This window comes from Notolepis coatsorum (genome assembly GCF_963971535.1).
Source record: "Notolepis coatsorum genome assembly, chromosome: 16".
Taxonomy (NCBI): domain Eukaryota; kingdom Metazoa; phylum Chordata; class Actinopteri; order Aulopiformes; family Paralepididae; genus Notolepis; species Notolepis coatsorum.
Genome location: NC_140180.1, coordinates 17589251 through 17610819, shown reverse-complemented (window position 1 = coordinate 17610819; position 21569 = coordinate 17589251). Strand labels below are relative to the sequence as shown.

At 42.9% G+C, this 21569-nt stretch overlaps 1 protein-coding gene across 1 annotated transcript in view; it reads right to left on the bottom strand.

Annotated features, from left to right (window-relative positions):
- Positions 1-4178: 4178 nt before the first annotated feature.
- Positions 4179-21569, bottom strand: part of hspa4b (heat shock protein 4b) — a 32275-nt gene continuing 14884 nt past the window's right edge. Inside the window, exons 8-19 of the mRNA XM_084331555.1 lie at positions 21361-21437; positions 20788-20939; positions 18507-18613; positions 18286-18419; positions 16037-16227; positions 15806-15901; positions 13117-13272; positions 8220-8345; positions 6880-6987; positions 6654-6773; positions 5904-6065; positions 4179-5037 (exon numbers count right to left, since the gene is read on the bottom strand). Of these exons, the coding sequence (XP_084187681.1) occupies positions 4834-5037; positions 5904-6065; positions 6654-6773; positions 6880-6987; positions 8220-8345; positions 13117-13272; positions 15806-15901; positions 16037-16227; positions 18286-18419; positions 18507-18613; positions 20788-20939; positions 21361-21437 (1633 nt within the window). The 3' untranslated portion in view covers positions 4179-4833. The remainder of the gene's footprint in view (positions 5038-5903; positions 6066-6653; positions 6774-6879; positions 6988-8219; positions 8346-13116; positions 13273-15805; positions 15902-16036; positions 16228-18285; positions 18420-18506; positions 18614-20787; positions 20940-21360; positions 21438-21569) is intronic.

The window sequence follows — 21569 nt, the reverse complement described above, 5'->3', positions numbered from 1 at the left end:
GAGGATGCGACCCTCTCTGCGTGCCCTCCTGTCTCCGGCTGTCTCGTAGTGGTGACCGGAGTGCTGGACGTCCCGCAATGATGTCGGGGAGGTTGCGACCCTCTCTGCGCCGCCCCCTATCTCCCCGTCTCCGGCTGTCTCAGAGCGATAACCGGAGTGTTGAACATCCCGTGATTAAGACGGGGAGGACGCAACCCTCTTTGCGCCGCCCCTGTGCCTCAAATAGATTCGCTATCAGCTCTATCTGTAATCTTTCAAAATGTTCAGTTCCCATCGCTATCAGCTCTATCTTTAATTTTTCAAAATGTTCAGTTGCTATTGCATGCACTCATCAGTGTTTCACTACACACATGAGTGCATGCTTACCAACTGTCCGTCTGCAACACTACTATCACCGACATCTAAGAAGGGAGAGCTCCCCCTTGAATGGCCCTTCTAAGGTTTCTCTCCTCCACACTGGTCTCCCAAGTACTGCACAGCACCCTCTCTCACCTTGACCGCCAGAAGGGGGGCTATGTGAGACTGTTGTTCATTGACTACAGCTCAGCGTTCAACACCATAGTCCCCACCAGACTGGTGGACAAGCTGATTGAGCTGGGTCTGAGCTCCGCTCTGAGCGCCTGGATACTGGACTTTGAGCGAAAGGCCCCAGGCGGTCAGGGTGGGGGGTCAGACCTCCAACACCATCACCCTGAGCATCGGGTCCCCCCAGGGCTGTGTTCTGAGCCCTCTGCTGTACTCACTATACACACACGACTGTGTGGCCAAGTTCAGCTCCAACTCCATAGTGAAGTTTGCGGACGACACAGTGGTGGTGGGGCTGATCTCGGACAACGACGAGAAGGCCTACCGGGAGGAGGTTGAGGTACTGGAACGCTGGTGCCAGGACAACAGCCTGCTCCTGAACATTGGTAAAACCAAGGAGCTGATCGTGGATTATAGGAGAGGACAGCAGGAGACACACACACCTCTCCTGTGGGGCGGCGTGGCTCAGGGGTAGAGTGGGTCGTCCAATGATCGAAGGGTTGGTGGTTCGAATCCCGCTCAAGCCCATGTCCATCCCACTGCCGTTGTGTCCTTGGGCAAGACACTTAACCTACTTGCCTCGTATGAATGTGTATGCATGTGAATGAATGTTGGTGGTGGTCGGAGGGGCCGTAGGCGATGATTATTCGCCACGCTTCCGTGAGTCTGCCTCAGGGCAGCTCTGGCTGCAATTGTAGCTTACCACCACCGGTATGACTCTGTATGAACGAATAATGGACTCTGTAAGCGCTCTGGGGTCACTGGGGTGTCACGAAGAGCGCTATATAAATCCAATCCATTATTATTATTATTACACCACTGAGGATAAACAGGGCTACCGTGGACAGGGTGAGCAGCTTTAAGTACCTGGGGGTCCACATCTCAGAGGATCTGACATGGACAACACACATACTCAGTCGTAAAAAAGGCGAAGCAGCGCCTCTACCACCTGAGACAGTTAAGGAAGTTCAGAGTATCTGGGAAGATACTCCAGTCCTTCTACTCCGGAGCTGTAGAGAGCATCTTGACTGGAAACATCACGGCACAGGACAAGAAGGCCCTACAGAGAGTGGTGCGCTCAGCCGAGCGTACCATGGGTATTGCACTACCACCCCTGCAGGTTCTATACAACAAGAGGTGCAAATCCAGAGCCTGCAGAATTATCAAAGACCCTCACCACTCCAACAACAGCCTGTTCATGCTGCTGAGGTCAGGCAGGCGCCTGCGAACACCAGCTACTAGGACAGAGACACTTCGGCTCAGCTTCTTCCCCCAGGCCATCAGAGCCTTGAACACTGAACTCTCCACACACAAGCACACACACACTGTACACGCTCACACACTAGCAGCCACTTTAACATGAGCAAGCACACACATGCTTGCACACGCTCACACTTATGGCCACTTTACAAAAGGAAAGGTCACTTTAAGAATAATATAGTATAACTTGAGATCGTATAATATAGCATGTACATAAAGACCCAGTGCCTCTTACGTAGCTAACAGTGTATTGCACTACCACAGGACCTAGCATAGAGTTGTACCCTTCTTGCCGTCTTGTCGTACAGAACTTGTAAGTCGCTTTGGATAAAAGCGTCAGCTAAATGACTAAATGTAAATGTAAATGTAGCATGTCCTACCATGCTCTGTAAATAACTCATGTACATATACCGATATGCCCTACTCTGTTTACTTGTTTTATTGCACAATGTCATTCTATTGGATTCTATTATATATTATTACTATTGTATTATGCACATCGTTGCGGGCAAGACCACCCGCATTTCATTGTATACTCGTATGCCGTGACAAATAAAACTCTTGACTCGACTGCCTGTGGTGCATTTTTTTCCTATTGTTAGGTTTTTGTGAGTTTTTCCTTACCTTCGCGTGGGGTATGTCTGGGAGTGTTTGCATTCATTCATTTATTTTGCATTTATTTAAAATTTGTTGGACCTTATGGTGTTCTTGACTTAGTTGTTTCTTCTTGACTTGTTTAAAGAAGACGTGTCCGGCCCATGGGGACATTAACGTGTGTTGTCGGGCCTTACAAATAAATTTGATTTGATTCCGAGTGTAGTGCTAATCAGATGTATTTACAGAGTTGTATTATATAAATAGACAGTATGGCTACTACTGGCCAGCAGCGTAACTAGTAAGAGTAGGATATGTGCAGATATAGTAAAGGACTATGTGCAGGTAAGTACAGACAGGTGAGGATAGGTATATATGCGGTGAGAATAAATATATATGGTATACAGCATTATAGTACATGCCATTGTAGAGCTATGGGTTAAGTGCAGGTGTACAAGCAAGCATATGAGGGATTATATATATTCAGACAAATATGGGTATATATGCAGTAATACAATGTGTAAATATTCAGCACTGTTGTACATGCCATCATATAGAGTATATGGGTAGACAGTGAAAGCAGTTGGTAGGTAAAAATTTAGTATAGGCAGTCGTACAGTAGTGATCAAATAAACTATATTCTCTGGGAAAGTGACTGTACCACATTAGCTGCTAGATATGTCTACCTATTAGGGGTGTAAAGGTACACGTATCCGTACCGAACCGTTTCAGTACTGGACCTAAGGTTCACCGAACGAATACAACAGTATGTTAACCACTAACGACCACCCACCGGGGGCTGTTTTTTTCTCACAATCTAATCTAATATAATTATTTTTATTTATTTAACAAATAGATTATTAATTTCAATATAGAATATTCGTCGACAGCCCTACAAGTACAATTAGTTACTGCACTGTCTGCACACTACATCACCCCTAAGTGGAACATAGAAAGCCAAACTTTCCACCACTGTACCGAAACCCCGTACCGAACCGTGACTTCAAAACCGAGGTACGTACCGAACCGTGGTTTTTGTGTACCGTTACGCCCCTACTACCTATATGTCACAGTTCCAGAGACCAGAGATGAAGAAAACTTGAATACAAATACATGGATTTAAAGGTGCTGTAAGTGGTATTTCTTTGTTTGTTCAAATAAGTGGTCTACATGTTAAAATAATAGCTCTACATTCCGACAGTGATCACATTGTCGCACAGAACTTGTAAGTCTCTTTGGATAAAAGCGTCAGCTAAATGACTAAATGTAAATGTAAATGTCACTGATATAGAGTGACTGGTCACTAACATGGGTCTCCCAGTCCCCCCACTCTGCAGTAAACAGAAAATACATTTCCTGGTATCCCGGTAGTTAAGCAAATGTGTCTTGAAACAAGTACAATAATATACCAGTGCAGTAAGCAATGTGGCTTGGCAAGATTTCTTGAAATAAGTCAAAATATCTAGGGTTCTCTCCTGATTGGATAGTGGGAAGGAATACCAGAAAATGTAAAAGCGGAGGGACTGGGAGACCCATGTTACTGACCAAACAGTCTATATTAGTGATGGCTGTTGGAATGTAGAGCTAATTAACACTTATTTTAACAAAATAAATACCACTTACAGCACCTAATGATTTTTTAATTGAATGAGTTTGTTTATTGTTTTTCTTTGGATTGTACCATTAGTAATCTTATAATAATTTTAGATGACTTGTATAAGTTAAACTTGCTTTGGCAATGAGAAAGCAAAGCCTATTTAAATTGAAATCGAACACGGCAAGAGTCATACGTGATTTTCAATAGCTTTATTAAAATCATATTATGACACAGACCAGAACAGTTATAGGGCACACAACAGAAATAAATACCATCATGTGTACAGCGCTCATTATCAAACAACAGGCTTATTGCGATTGGCTTTCGATTTATTTGAGCAAAAGAGAGAGAGAGAGAGAGGGAGGACATGCTATGGCAGCAGACACCATCAGGAGCTGCCAACTTCAGACTGGAGTGCGTTATTGACCACATTCACACGGCAGTCATTTTGCTCTTACGTTGTGCTCAGGTTGGGATTCCAATGGGGTGGGAACGGGGTGGAAAGGAATCCCGAGCTGAGCACGACATAAGAGCAAAACGGCTGCCGTGCGAATATGGTCAATTGAGACACTTCACCAGCTCCGACACACCTGGGCTGCGTCTCAATCTGAAAACATGCTACCTTCCCTCTAACGTTGTCGGATTCCACGGAAGTGCTCTTTAAACAATTCAACAGAGGCTACAGTAATAATCTTGCCAGATGGTTTCAGAGGGGGGGGAAGAAAAAAAAGGTTTTCCTCCACCGTGTCATCTGCCAGGGGAGGAGGATGATGATGATGGCACCGGTGAGGAAGGGTGCGCTTGGTTCAGACTGATGCGCAAGCCTGGAGGGGGGAGGGTGGGGCTTATCCACTTGTTTAATCAAGGTCCATGTCAGGCTTATCTGTGGATTCTGAGGTGGGGTCGCCCGTGTTTTCAGCTGATCCCTTCTCGGTACCGTTGTCCTGGGCCTTCTCCTGCCCGTTCACCGGCCCGTTCTGCTCCGCCGGCTGGTCATCTTTGGGAAGCTCCACCTTGGGCTTGGGCTTGGTGGCAGTGGGGTTACAGGCAGAGAACAGCTCCTGGAGAAGGAAGGGCATGTTGAGAAACACACACATTACATCAGATATGGACATATTGGACCTTGAGAATAGGAGAATGTAAGCAAAGACCACAATACGATGATATTTAATGTTAAGAGGATAAGGCCAGTGTAATTTAATTGTTTTCTTATTGAAAATAGATCAAAACCTACAATGTATTTATTCTACTCTCTCCTACAATTATTATTCTACCTGGCTCACCCCAAGGAGATCAATAAAGGAATATCTTATCTAATTAGGAGCTCTCAACCAGGAAGCCATACAGTCTAATCATATGTTAAAATCATTAAATACAGCTCACAAACGCATATTTCCTGGTTTAAATATCGTAATGAATCATCATGAAAAACAGGGGACTTGTAGTTATTATAAAATGTACTTAAAAAAGCCACATAGTCCCTAAGTATTACACTAGAGTCCAGGAAGAAATACAACAACCTTGTTGCAACAATGAATTATGCTGAGCAAAGCAACAGTACGGCTCTGGGACCTGGAGTTCTGTGACTTGTGTATATGAGCTACATCTGGTGGCTAGATGGACCATACTTGTATTTATAGATTTAAGTTATAATTACTTTCTAAATAATATAACATGTATGGGGCCTTTTATGCCTAACAATTCCCTCTCATTACAAACCTTTTTCAATGCTGGCAATATTTTTGCTATAATGGTTTTCATAGTATTCTCACACTCTTCCTACCAATATGAAAGCCATAAACACAGCTCATTAGCCACATTTTTGTCATTTAATGAGCGTCATGTTATTTGACGCCAACCACCCACCCTGTTTGCCTACCAAGATGTCTACTGATGATTTAATGGAATACTATGGATATACCCTCACCCTCGTTTTCGCTTGGATCTCTTTGACTCTGACGGGGGGGTCTGCTGTCAGGCTTTGTTTGCTCTGCTGGTTCATGGCGCTGTTCATCCAGATCATGGCATCGTTGGCCTGCTTGTCCACTTTATTGACGTCTGCCTCGTCCAGATGCTCGTACTGCTCCTCCTGGGATTAAAGAAGAAAGAATGAATGAAAAGGAAAATAAATGCTGTCTGCAATATTGATGTCGATGACATGTCTATGTGCACCTTTAGAATTATATATAGACTGATGACGTGTCTATCTGCACCTTTAGAAATAGAGTCTGATGACATGTATATGTACACCTTTATATATATATATATATTATCTGCTCCCAGCTGCCCTTGGGGGGAAGGACGACGGGATGGGCCAAGTGCAGAGACTCAATTTCATCGGACGGTGACCCAAAAAAAACATTGCATGTGTGTCACTGCATGATAAATAAAAACTTCTATAAAAGTCCAGTTATTATTATTATAGTCTGATGACATGTCTATGTGCACCTTTAGAAATACGAGTTTGATGACATGTCTATGTGCACCTTTAGAGTATGATGACATGTATATGTGGCCCTTTAGAAATATAGAGTATGATGACATGTATACCGGTATGTGCCCCTTTAGAAATATAGAGTATGATGACATGTATATGTGCCCCTTTAGAAATATAGAGTATGATGTCATGTCTATGTGCACCATATATATATATATACTTGTAGGCTTAAAGTCACACCTTGGTTTTGTACGCTTCGACGACTTTCATGTACTGCTGTATTTGTTTTCCTAACTCTTCAAAGGCCTTGGGTCTTTCCTCAGCTTCCATGTACCTCTCCTGGATGGGAAGGCCCAGTTTCTGCAGAACATACTTGAGTTAGAGAGACATTTGGAAACAAACATTTTGATCCAAACCACTAGGGAGAAAAAAAGAAAAGAAAAAAATAACTAAACATAATGGTCACCTTTAGCTCGGACAGTTTGTCAATGTACACTTGTTTCTGTTGGTCCTCTCCCTCTTCATACAGCCAGTTCTCTGTGTTCTCCAGTTTTAATGACAACGTATCTCTGTCCTGAAAAAGAGTAACCACACATCATTAATAAAACAAGACAGAAACATCAAATGTGGTGTCCTCGGATAAATAAAGATGACCAATACTAGTCATACGACTTTTAGTTGTCAACGAATAAATTTGTTGACTTAATAGATATAGTCAAGTTAGACCGCGCTCACAAGTTCTAACACTGGGTGCTGTAATCCCATAAAGTTCAGTATATCAAAAAGCAGGGTAGCCGGATCAGCACTCGACTTAATAGAAAAATCCTGTCCTCTTTTCTTGATTCTCCAATCACAACTGTTGCTTCCCTCAGACAGACAAAGAAACAGTTCAGGATCAAGAAAATGCTCTTTATGTACAAATGGGGACGAGGGGACATTTATGCACATGTACTGGGACTGCCCACCAGTTAAGATATTCTGGAAAGAGGTGACCCAGCAATTATCAAATCTCGTAACTTGGAATATACCTGTACACCCCTCTGTATTACTGTTGAATGATGTTTTTGAGTGTGCAGTACATCCACAGCTAAAGAGATTGGTTTTATCGGGTATCACAGTGGCTAAAAAGCTGATAGCATCACGATGGTTCCAACCGGAAAAAATGTGCCGAAAGGTCTGGATTATTACATATCTCGATGTGATCTATCAAGAAATATCTACAGCAAGAATTTTGGGTCTCAATGAATCCAAAATGACATTGTGGTTAGAAGTGGTGGAGAAAATAAAAGCTAGCATATAATGGTAATGTCTGGTTAGGAGCGAGGGAAAATGGATGGATTATCCAATGGGGGGTCCGGGAGGGGGGGGGGGGGTACGAACTGGAGCATATGTGTGTAGGTTTTTAGATAACAGGTATTAAGGGTATATCCTATATATGACAATTAACTAAAATGTGATTTCATTGGATGTGCACTGTCAACTAATGCTTGTGTATCTTATCGTGTGTTGTCATGTTTGTTTATGTGTTTGTTTAAAAAATAATAAAAAAAAGAAAATACAAAAAAAAGAAAGGAGGGTGGGGTTTGAGATACTGTAGGTCAACTGTGCAGAAGGTCCTCTTTAAATCTAGTGAGAGATATGCCTGTAATTCCTTAACATAAAAAGGACTATTCAACGAACAAAGGCCTTGGTGGAATAAGAACTTAATCATCTAGGAGGCGACAACCCTAGTGATATTATGGCCATTATATCATATTTGGCGTTTTTCTTTTTTACATTTAGTTATCCACAGAATAGATTACTCACAGATTCGCCAACAAACTTCTCCAGCCTTCCATGTAGCTTGTCCCTCATGTCGTACACGTATTCTTCCACGTAATTCTTGGCATCGTTCCTCTCTTTCTCCAGCTTGTCCTGCATGATCATCTTACCCTGCAGATATTAAACAAACAAATGATAAATAACCAATATGACCTTTTCACTGCCGACTCAGAAGAAGCTTCTATCCCCAGGCCATCAGGATGCTAAATGACAATAATACTATGTAACAAACCATCAAATACACTCACAGCACACACACTCACTTTAAACAGACAACTCACTGCAGCACCCACTTTAGACACCTACACTTTATATTTATTGGTAAAGAATTTGCACTACAACTCATACCTCATCACACCTTACTGTAAATTGTGCCTAAATTGTACCTCATCCCATTTCTGCATTGTACTGTATATTGTAACTCAGTTACATATATTGTATATATGTACATTGAACACTTTGTCTAGGTACTTGACTTCTATTTTATACTTATTAAAATCAATTTTTATCTAGCACAATCTCTGGAGCAAAACCGAAAGAAGCATTTTATATAAAAGTATTTTTGTATGACAACTAATAAAGAAACTTGAAACTAAATCCGTGTTATTAAACACAAACACAAAAATGTATCATATCCGTTTATCATATCAGGATGAAATTATGATATTGTCGAGCAAAATCCTATCATCTAAATTAAATTGTGGAGGGATGTTTTATGGGACACTTTGTGAGACGCATGTGCATGTGTAGCTCTCTGCATCTCCCGAAATCATTGCCTCAGCATTATCCACATCATGCCGCTTGCACTCGCAAACTTATTCACAACGATGACACACGCCACCGCTAAAAGAGGATGTGATCTGGTGGTCTAGCGCCCACTTGGGGGTCACACTGCTCCTTATGTTGACTATTTCAGCCAGCCCAAACTACTTTTTGTGTGCCTTGTACTAAATGTGGCAAATGGCTTCCTCATAGGCGACTCAAAGAAGCCGTGTCCTACGCCAGGGCTGATAGTTGGCCTCGTTACGGCTCTTCGGAGCTCACGTGGCTCAGGGTACGGAGCTATTGCAGAGCAAACTGGCTACACAGCTGGCGTTAGCTGCCTTAACACAGTGACACCGCTAGCTTGTCTAGCTAAACACTTGCAGGTGGAATCGGCTTGAACAGAACACAAAATACCAGAGATATTAATGAATGCTTCCAATAATAAGAGAGACGCAATGTGGGGATGATATCCTGCACGCATGAGTAGCTGCTATCAGTGTTAAGGTAGAATCTGTGATGCCGCCAACCAGTGACCTCGAGACAAAAGAGCTCCGCTTTGTTTACGTGCGGATTGGAGTTTAGTAACTTATTATCCTGTGAATTTCTCCAGACCTCTCTTGGTAGAGCCTGAGAGCTCTTGGTACACTGAAATCCAATCCACACAGGCCAAAAAATAATATAAAGTTAACGAAGCACAATAGCAAGAGGGGCTCTTTTGTCTAAAGGTTGCGGTTTAACGACAGTACAGATTCTATCTCAACTGTCTTGTCAGTTGGTCTCCTATTAGCTAGTGTGTCTCCAGCTACTCTTGAGCGCATAGCTGCGTTGTGGGTCTGGAGGGTTTTGCGTTTCCCTAATGTGCAACATCAGCACATTCGCACTCAAAATGGACAACAATGTGTTCAAGAGGGCAAATATGAACCGTGTGGTGGCTGTGCACATTGTTCTATGCGTTATTGTCAACATAGCCTACAAAGACAAAAACCTACAATGCATTTCTCCTACTTACACGTATGGTCCATCTAGCCACCATATGTAGCTCATATCCAAAAGTTATGGAACTACATTGTTGTCAAGTCACCAGAGCCGTACTGTTGCATTGGTCAGCATAATTAATCGTTGATTGATGAACATGGTTATTGTAATTGACTGAGGTATAATGTACCTATGCGATATCATTCCGTTTACTGTACATCGATTGATTGATAGAGCTTGTTGCCTTTTGAAGTACATTTTATAATAACTACAATGCCCCTGTTTTTCATGATAATACATTACAATATGGAAATATGAGTTTGCAAGCTGTATGTAATGATTTTAACATATGATGGGACTGTATGGCTTTCCGATTCAAAGCTCCTAATGGTAGGAGAGAGTAGGAAGAGTATTGAGAGCAGAACAAATGCATTGTAGGTTTTGGTCTTTTTGTAAGCTATGTTGACAATAAGAAAACAAGAAAACTATTGGCTACTGGCTTTATCCTTTAACCCTTTCACTACCACACTACGTAAGGGATAATGTATAGCTACGAGGTCATTGTCGCAAAATAATTGACCGACACGGAGTTTAAAATACCGAGCCGCTTCGGCGAGGTGTTTTAAACGTCAGTGAAGGTAAATTATTTTGCGACAATGACCGAGTATAGCTATACATTATCCCGCTTATTACATGGCTAACTTACTAACAATATACCTAATTCATTTTACATCGACTCGCAACACTGGTTCTGGCTGCGTTCTGGCTCCGCTCGTCGCTCCGCCCCCTGTCATCGCCGGCAGCAGAACACCGGCAGTGTCTAATTGCACTGAAACAGTGTGTGTCAGTGGGCTTGATTGCGAACAGCTGCGCACTGCGGTCATTATTGTCCCACAGCGGTCATTATTGAAAAATAATGACCGCTGTCGGGGGGCTATTGACCAATCACAAGCAAGCATTTCGGCGAATGTGAAAACGCCATATAATAAAGAAGGTTAACCTTTCACTACCACACTACAGACGGTTAACCGTGATAAGTCGGGTTAACTCGCCAGCGGTTGGGCGCCAGACCCGAGATTTCTCGGGTTTTGGTCGTTTATTCGATATTTCTATTCATTATTCATCCAGGGACCTTGGTGTTACCATAGGGAATGAGTCTGAGATCGCCAAAGTGCAACACCGGCCGCATCCAGCTAGACGGCGGTATCGAGCACCCTTTGTAACCTTGCATCTTGAACTGTAACCCCCTCCCCCCTTTCATGCATTCATGATGAAACCTAATACCTATGACATAGATGTGATTTGGGAATAGTAGCGTGTACAGGCAAGAAACGGCAACGTTTATAGTAGAATTGACGTATACGGCTATAAATCAGCATTTCGGGAATTACCCCAGACCGCTCTAAAACCACACTTATATTCACCACGGTATAACACGGGAACGTATGGATGGAAACATTTATTGCATTTCACAATATTGAACGATAGATAGGTGATGTCAAATGGGCCAATGGGCCATAGTATTGTATCCATAGCTATAATATAGAATATACCGTAAATCCTCAAATAGAGGAGGGACTTCCAATAAAGGAGGGGCCTCTTATAATGGGGGGGGGGGGGGGGGGGGGGGGGGGGTTGATGCATTTAGACAAACACAGGCCGGTCTCTAATATAAGGTCACAAAAAAAAGTATTTTTTAGATTTTTCGTGCCGTGATATAGAATGAGATAAACTCTTGCCAATGGAAATCAAGTGCTGCCTCCCGCTACACTGACTACCGTACATTAACGTTCCCCTCTGGTTAGCTTTAGCGCTAGCCGCTAGCTAACGTTGTCATAATATCTAGATCTGTGGTGTCAGCTGGATGACGTTGACTTCGTTTGCAAACGTTAACGTTCGCCATCTATACGGCTTTGGCAGACGAGGCTGGCGTTGTCCAGTTGACACATTACAGACCATGATGGCTATTGATAACGTTAGTAGCTAAAGCTACTGCATGTAAACAACTCGATTCGGCTGAGGAAGTCGAGAAGGTACCACACGATAAACCGTCCCTGGACCCCACAACCTAGTAGACAGTTCCAACTTCAGTGTGTGAATTACGTTAATCCCACAATTACTCAACTGCACTCAATATTTAAATACCAATGCTAGTCTAAATAAATGTAGACAGACAATGTACGTATTAAAAAAATAATAATAATAATGAAATAAAAATCTGAAAATGAAGGGATTATGTCCATGAGTGTCATTTTTAGAAATTAAGGCCTGCCTCTTATATAAGCCTCTCTCTAATGAAGGCCTGGTGTTCTTTGCAGCTGAGGTAAATAGAAGACCCGTCCTATATTTGAGGATTTACGGTAGTTATAGCTCTACAAACAAGGTGACGCACTCCTATCTTTTAAAGTGTGGCCTTGCTATGACGGGCTCAGTCTAATAGCTGGCGCTGAATGAGTTAAGATTCAACCACACCCGTATTTACCATTAAACCCCCCGCCCCCCCCCCCCCCCCCCCCCCCCACCCACACTTTGATGTTTTGGCAACAGAATCTCCGACGTGGATACGTTCAAGTGAAACATGGCACAATGGAATGTCTTTGACCATCATCCCACAAACCATCATCATCCCACTAAGCTGCAGGATACGTTCACAAAGCTGACTTCATGTTTCAGTAATAATCTATCTGATGTGACAACAAGGAATCATAATTTGTTCTAATTACCGTTTAAGGTTAGGTGTATGAAGCCCATTATTGTTAAATGCACTACGGGTATCAGCATGCACTCCTAGAAGGCTGCATTAGGTGTTCAAAAAACAGGTTTGGTAACGATCCCATTAGAGAGTTTGATCATGAAATTAATCATGGCAGTATTCCATCTGTGAGAACCTTCGGAGGAAGAGATTGACGTCAGCAGCTTCCCTTAGAACAGGGGGGGGGGGGGGGGGTAACTCCCGTTTGATAAGAATACAGGACAGGCAATATATAAGCATTATGCTTCAGCCTATACCTTTTCAGTCACTGCCAAAATCAAAGACTGTTTAGAATGATTGTGCGTATTGTGTGTGATGACTGAATAAAACTACTACTACTAGGATCAAGAAAAGAGGGCGACAGCTTGAGGAAACCCTGGAATAACTTACCTCATTTTCTACAAACAGGTTGAGCATATCTTCTGCCAGCTGCCACTGTGGACTGTTCTCAATTGGAAGCTCCAGGACTTTTGTTTTGACTTTAGGCTTCTTGGCTTGTGGGGGCTGGTCTAACTTCTTCTCCCCTTTCCCCTCCTCTGTCACGGTCTAGACGAGATGAGAGAGAGGAGGAAGACAAAGCGCAGAACAAACTTTGTCAGGTTTTCAGTCAAACTAATAACCCCTGTCCCTAATATAACCCCAAGGTGTATGGAAGATCCACCACCACACACAAACCATCACACACGTCCATCTCTCAGTATTGCACCAACATACAGTAAACTCTACAGGACTCTCTGGCTGGAATTGCCAGCTGTAATCAAGCAGGACAACATATAGCTGAACGGTGAGCGTGTCGCAGCATGTAGCGAGGGAAGCCGTCTGACTGGGAAGCATAGAAGCGCATTTAATGAAGTCACTGATTTATACGCGAACACATGCCAGTTTCGATTGGATACATTTAGAAGTGCAACACCTGGGGGGTTGTCACACCAATTAACACACTGCCTCTCCTCCTTGTGGTGGAAGTGTGATGTCACAAAAGCCATGAAACAGTACCCTCCTTATTCATCCACACAGCTAAGATTCTGTTTTCACAGGCTTTCAGCAACAGAGGCTACTGTGCACACAATTATCTTAGCTAAGGTACTAGAGGCATGCCTGGTACTCCACGCATGGATCTCAGCTTTTCACTCTGGTCACATGGATCCGAGTCAGCAGAAGCACAGATCTTTCAATTCCAAATAGAGATGTTCCGATACCATTTTTCCCTTTCCGATCCGATTCCGATACCTAAGCTTTGGGTATCGGCCGATACCGATATTTATCCGATACCAGTGCATAAAAAAAAAAAATATATATATAAATTATACTTTTTTTTTTTTCCAGATACTGTTATACTGTTTTTTAGTAATAACTAGAACGTATAGTATTTATTCAACAACAGGTGATTGTATAGATTTGTATTAGTATCATTAATCAATGAGTATGGGCTGCAGCACTGCAGATATACCCTACTCCAATGATCCACACGGACATTAAACGGTGTTGCACTCGCTACTCAGTGGCTCTGCAGATATACCCTATTCAGTCTGTAAGCTAGTGGCAGATAGAACGTTCATGTTGTGGTTTTTGATGCAAAATAAATATTCAACATTCTCTTTTGAAACTCCGCCTCAGACTCTTATCCTTTGGCACTTGCTGTACTTTGCTTGCAGGTCTGCAGCCATTATTGCTGGATTATGTGAATAGCACCAACTTTAGACACGGTAACGTTATCAAGCTAAGCTAACTGACCTAGCGCGTCTTCCCGCATTGATAACGTTAGTAATAGTCAGCTAACGCTAGTCCGTAGCTACTTAACTTAAATACAATTCACCGTGGGTGCATTATTGTTGATAGACGGTCACGGACAGTGTTAGGTCCTGGAGAAAGGACAGGCGATCATCTGATTTGATGTAACGTTAAAAGCGGATGTTGTTCCAACTAGCTATCTTTCCAGCTAATGCTATCATAACACCAGCCAAACACAGCCCGATTCCCGTCCGAGCTCCCCGTCACACCGCACTGTCGGGGACAATGGAATTTAAGAAAGTGTATCTGCTGTTAAAATGACACAGCATCACACTTTAAAACATGTTCATTTTATAATCCTCACTCTCCGCAGGACTCGGCAGGAGATAAATTACATCATGGGATCGGAGGCTAGAATTTACGTGTACTCGCCGATACCGATACCAGCGTTTTAGGCAGTATCGGCGGCATTTCCGATACCAGTATCGGTATCGGAACAACTCTAATTCCAAATGTCCCAAAGTTTAGTCAGTGATGCATCAACTAGTCTCTGGTGTTCAGGGTCAGTGATACAACATCAACTAGTCTCTGGTGTTCAGCGTCAGTGAAACAACATCAACTAGTCTCTGGTGTTCAGAGTCAGTGATACAACATCAACTAGTCTCTGGTGTTCAGAGTCAGTGATACAACATCAACTAGTCTCTGGTGTTCAGAGTCAGTAATACAACATCAACTAGTCTCTGGTGTTCAGAGTCAGTGATACAACATCAACTAGTCTCTGGTGTTCAGGGTCAGTGATACAACATCAACTAGTCTCTGGGGGTCAGAGTCAGTGATACAACATCAACTAGTCTCTGGTGTTCAGGGTCAGTGATACAACATCAACTAGTCTCTGGTGTTCAGGGTCAGTGATACAACATCAACTAGTCTCTGGTGTTCAGGGTCAGTGATACAACATCAACTAGTCTCTGGTGTTCAGGGTCAGTGATACAACATCAACTAGTCTCTGGTGTTCAGGGTCAGTGATACAACATCAACTAGTCTCTGGTGTTCAGAGTCAGTGATACAACATCAACTAGTCTCTGGTGTTCAGGGTCAGTGATACAACATCAACTAGTCTCTGGTGTTCAGGGTCAGTGATACATCAACTAGTCTCTGGTGTTCAGAGTCAGTGATACAACATCAACTAGTCTCTGGTGTTCAGGGTCAGTGATACATCAACTAGTCTCTGGTGTTCAGAGTCAGTGATACAACATTAACTAGTCTCTGGGGGTCAGAGTCAGTGAAACAACATCAACTAGTCTCTGGGGGTCGGGGTCAGTGACACAGCATCAGCAGCACATCTGACCTCCATCTCTTCGTTCTCAGGCGTAGTCTTCTCTTCCGTCTCTTTCGGAGCGTCTGCTCCTCCCTTCGGCTCCTCCTGCTCGGTCTGCATTTTGCTCTAAAGAAAAGTATGGGTAGCAACAAATTAGCTTTTGAGATAACGGCTCATTACATATTCACACAAACCCCCTGAGGTGACCCAGAATACAGGAGAAGGTAGGACCACAGAGTGAGAAAGAGGGGCGGTGTGTACCTCTCCCTCCTTGCCGTCGGTGGGCTGCTGCTCCGTCTCCATGGGCTCCTCCGTCTCGTCAGTCTTCTGCACCTCCACCAGCGAGGCGCCGGACACACTGAAGATGCCGTGGATGTTCACGCGCACCTTCACCTTCACCTTGGAGCTCTCGCCGGACGCCTGCGGCACCACATTCTGGATGGAGAACTGGCCTGGAGGACGACACAGGGACGTTTCTTGTTTTTTAAATGTGTGGGTTGCAGGACAGAGGGATGAGCAGACATGAAAGAAACCGTAGTGCGCTAGAGCTGTCCCCGAAGCCCGTTCTTAGGATTCGAACTTCGGCAGGGTTTTTCGAACGGACCTTCAAACCATCGTTTTTAATCATGAGATTAACCCTAACCCTAGACACTATCCCTCACTGTAGGAGAAATAAACCTCTCTGGGACCAGCTTGGTTGACATTAGCAGCTAACATTAGTTTAGGACTTTAGGTCATCGAACGGTCACATGTGGTCCTAAATAATTTTTCCGTACTGTCGAGTCTTGACTTTAGGCACATTTACGCATATAACGTAGAACATAATTATGTGCATATTGCCGTGGTCAAAAAAGGTTAGTAAAAGTAGAAGTATCTACCTACTGGTCACAGGAGTCTTCTCCTGTGACGGCTCCTGCTATCTTAACGTTGTCAAGTTAAACGTGCATAGCAGTGATTCATTTCCTGATAATGTATGACGGTGACCGCTCCTCACCGTGAAACGTTAACTGTGTTGCGTCTGTGTGTTCGTGCGTGACTTTCAAATTATTGTAAACACAACGTAGTACTGTGATATATATCACATTCTGATCAAATATAAATAAAAAATTATTTCAAAAGCGGAGGTTTGAACCTTTGAACGTTTGGGCTCAGTGTGCACAACTAGTCAGAATGCTGCCCATATCAGTTATTATCGGACTTTCAACCACACTGGACTTTCTGGAGATTGTTTGAGAAGTTGTACAAGCCGACAGAAGAAGTCTGAAAGTGTCTTTATACCTCCATCACTGTACATATTAAAACTACAACTCTGTACATACATCTGATTAGCACTATACTCATACTTAATAGTACTCATTTGTATATGTTATACCGAGTTTCATCACCTGTGCATTGTATATTACTATCGCACTTTACTGCTACATTCTCACTCTGGTTGGATGCCAAACTTCTTTTTATTGTACTGTACTTGTGCTGTATGATGACAATACATTTGAATATAATCTAAAGCTACTTTGTGAGCACTGTGTGGAGTAGATCTCAGTGAGCTTCAGCTCCATTGGTTTGTGTGGCTGACTAGCGGGAGGCAGTATGAGGAGCAGTATGAGGAGCAGTATGAGGAGCAGTATGAGGAGCAGTATGAGGAGCAGTATGGACTGTGCTGAGAAATGACTCCAATCAACAACATTATAAGAAAAAGGGTTCCATAAATCTGAACTATCCCTTAACTCATTGGCCGCCAAACCCGACATTTCTCTGGTTTCGTCGCCAACCGTTGAGCGCCATACTCGGGTTTTGATCCCCATTCTAAACACTTGCGCGGACCTCCCCGTCTCCCTTGCACCACTGCCTACGTTAAAATTGCAATGACGTTCGAATCCCGCCAGGTGGCAACCCCTTTTCCCCCCGTATTTTAGCCGTGCCCAATGCACATGAATAATTGCGATCGCGATGGGATTACCGATTTACTCATTTTAGAGTACCTTCTGACTAAGGTATGGTCTATTCTAGGTATATTTTACTGAACCTAAAACATGCTTTTGTGTCGATCACAGCGTCGTCTTTTACCGAACCTAAAACATGCTTTTGGTAACGACGCTGCTTCGTAAAACGACACCCCCTCCTTGATGATTTTGTGAAGAAACATCTACCGGTATATATGGTATATACCTTTGATTTGGAAATATAGGTTTCAGGCGGGCAACCCAAACGATTTGGGCATATGCATATAACACGTCATATCTTGCGATCTAGAAAAAAAGACTGGATTATTTTGGAAAGAGGTGATGTTTAGCGTGTAATAGCGCACAAAAATGTAGAAATTAAATGGTTGGTCAGTGTTGCACTATAAACAATGCCTGTCAAATTAGCCATACTATTGTCTCCATAGCTATAATACAGAACACACGATGGGTCCGCAAACACCACGAAAATTGCCATTAACGCTGGCGCCATTGAGTAAAGATGGGAAAACAAAACAGCGTGGCAGTCAATGAGTTAAAGCTACATACCGATGGTGGGGTCGGGGTATGGCATCTCTTTGGGGCTGTTGTAGTAGGCCTCCAAGGAGAAAGGCTCTCGCCGGTAGAACGTCAACACTTTGGAGAAGGGTGCGGCATGGTTTTTTGGGAATACCTCGCAATCGCTGCAACACACACACACAAACCAATCATTATTTCTAAGTAAATCCTGTTATGACTAATCAAGGTCAGAGACATGAAAGGTGATTTACCTCAAACCCTCTTCTGCAGCAGAGTTCCATTTAAGAGAAATGGGGTACGGAACCACATCTGTGATGGAGAACTCCCTCACTTTGAAGGCAGGCGACAGTATGGCACACTGTGGAGATACAGGCACCATGTTTTAGATCAGTCAATGTTTAGACAGCGATGGGCGTTATTCAGCACGCATCAAATCAAGAACATCTTTGCATTTCACAAAAACCCCTCCCCAGCATTGCCCTTTGGTTGTAGGGGTGGGACATTTTTTTTTGTATAAGGAAGTTGCATTGTTCATTTCAATACCTGTAATAGTACAGTAGTCCACACACACACGTGCATTCAGTTAAGTTGGAATATGACTAATACAAACAGTTCAGTTTGTCAGGTACATGCAACACAGATTACAGTGTTTACATCTGTCTGCTTGAGAAAATACCATGTTCTGCAATAAAAATTATTGAAGTGAGATGAACAGACTGAACTTTATTTGATTAAAACATGGACAGTTTTACTGTGCAGTTGAAAAAAGGTAATAAATAAAATTTGATCAAAAAAATGTAATAAAAAGAAAATCGCAATACTCAGCGTATCGCGATATATTTAGTATCGCGATACTATCGTATCGTGACGCAAGTATCGCGATAGTATCGTATGGTCTCTGGTGATTCCCACCCCTATTTGGTTGTGTTCATGTTTGTTCCGTTTGTGTGTGTGGTTTTTTTGTGTCAATGTGGGGACATTGGCCGGTCTCTCTCCACAAGGTAACGGAACGTAAGCCATTATCGTCCACTCCGAATCAACCTACCGATATTCGGCCACGCCCCTTTTTGCGTGACATTCTGGGTAATTACTCACAGCCCAGCCGGAGTTCGCCGTTGGAAGGTAGATGATGTGAAATCATACTTATTTTAGAGTATATATATCAAATTTCATGAGTATTCATCTATATTTAGTCATCTAAAGACTATTAGATATGAACGTATGTACCAGTAAGAAGTTGGAATTGTTAGAATCTGTTCTGGGCGATGGTGTTTTCTGAAAATGGACGTTTGGACAACTACCGTTCTGTTGTCAGTAGATGGCAGCATTGGTTTAAAAGGTGAAAATGATCCGTCAAAACTCAAGCCTACAAATCCCAAGACCCTTTGCCACCTAGTTCGCAGGTCAGCACCGGCTTAAAGGTGAGGGAATGTGATCTGAACACAGCAGCGTTAGGCGACCTAAATACACTGTGGCCGAGAATGGCTAGCAAATTAGCATAACAAAAGTGAGCTGGTAGCCTTACATATGTTGTCTAAAGGGGGACATATGGTACAATTTAAGATTTTAATGATAATCCGCATATAAAAAGGACAACATAAAGCATCGTTAATTTGTAAGAAACCTCAATGAAAACGGTGCAGGGTAAGTTATATTCGCTATTGTTGTGAAAATGTGATAGAATCATATAAAAATGTGGACGCATTTGGCTACCGTGACGTTAATGGAGCTAGTTTAAGGTTTGGCTAAGGGGTTAGGGAATGAATGCAAGTCTATGGAATGTCCCAACAATGGCATGGCTATATCGTCATATTTCCTCTTGGTAAATGGCTGCTTTTTTATATAGCGCTTTTATCCAAAGCGCTCTTTACAACTGGTTCCTCACATTTTACCCATTCACTCACACATTCACACACCGACGGCGGAGGCAACCATGCGAGGTGCCAACCTGCTCATCGGGAGCAATTAGGGGTTAAGTGTCTTGCTCAAGGACACATCGACACGCTGCCCGGGAATCGAACCGGGAACCTCCGGATTGCCAGACGACTGATCTATCTCCCGATCTACTGTCGCCCAAAACACATTATTACAACACATTATCAATAGACTGGCACCAAATATCGATATTTTCTTTTTATTTAAGTTTCTTTTTTTTGTCTACAATCCCATTTTACTGCAATAAGAATGATTGGAATGAGGTGAACAGACTGAAAAAACATTATCTCATTAGATAATGATTTATATATATATTTTTATTGCAAATAACAACGTTTTCCGTTGGGGACATAATTAATAGTTAATAATAATAATCCAAGTTGCGGTCAGTGCGTGTGTTATTAAAGAAGCACTATGCAATTCGTTGTACATCGTTTCACGTACAATTGGCCAGTTATGATGCACACTAAAATAATCTCATAAGCTTCAGAAAAGCACAATATAAGCCACTTCCATCTGGAGTTTCTGCTGAGGCCATCCTGGTCCCGTGAGCCCGGGGAGTTCTGAGGGCATAGTGAAGAGGAAAGAGAGGCTGACCTGTAGGGCACATCCTCTGGCCACGGCCTCGTCCGAGTTCAGGGTGGTGCTCAGCTCCTTCCCAAAGAATTTGCTAATTCTCTCTTTTACAGACGGAATCCTGGAGGCTCCGCCCACTATTTCTACTGCATAGATGTCCTCCTTCTTGAGCTCTGACGGGACAGAAAGGACATTTTCAGAGGAGGACACAAATCGGGACATTGGAATTGTAAGGTTATATCTGACAATTCTGTAAAAAAAAAATATATATATATAGCTCTACATTGCAGCTGTAGACAACATTTTTAAAAATGTTTATTTAAATAGGTAATACAATATAAATGTTCATATTAGTTTTGTTCCATGGATGTTAAAAACCTTCCAGCTCAATATCTAAAAAATGCTCTGATTGTAGAACCTTGTGATTTCAAACTCACAAAACATAGCCACACAAAAATGCTGAACGCCCGCGTATTAGTCCTTCAGTATCATTCACAAACAAACCACAGAGGTATACAAGGAGAGTGTAAACAAATGCCTTAGGAAAAGCTCCTTCCTATATTATACATACAGTACATAGGGAATAATACTTACTGGTGGTCTCCAGCAGACTGTGCAGTGGAGCCTCTACTCTGGACAAGACGTCAGAGCACATCTCCTCAAACTGAACCCTAGAACGAGACAAAACCACCACTCAGATCCTGCACGAGTCTAATGAAGTCAACATCCTCACAGAACACCGTGGATCAGCGGTCCCCAAAATGGCTGCCGTGGCACCCATTACTGTCCAGGGGTGGCGTGCA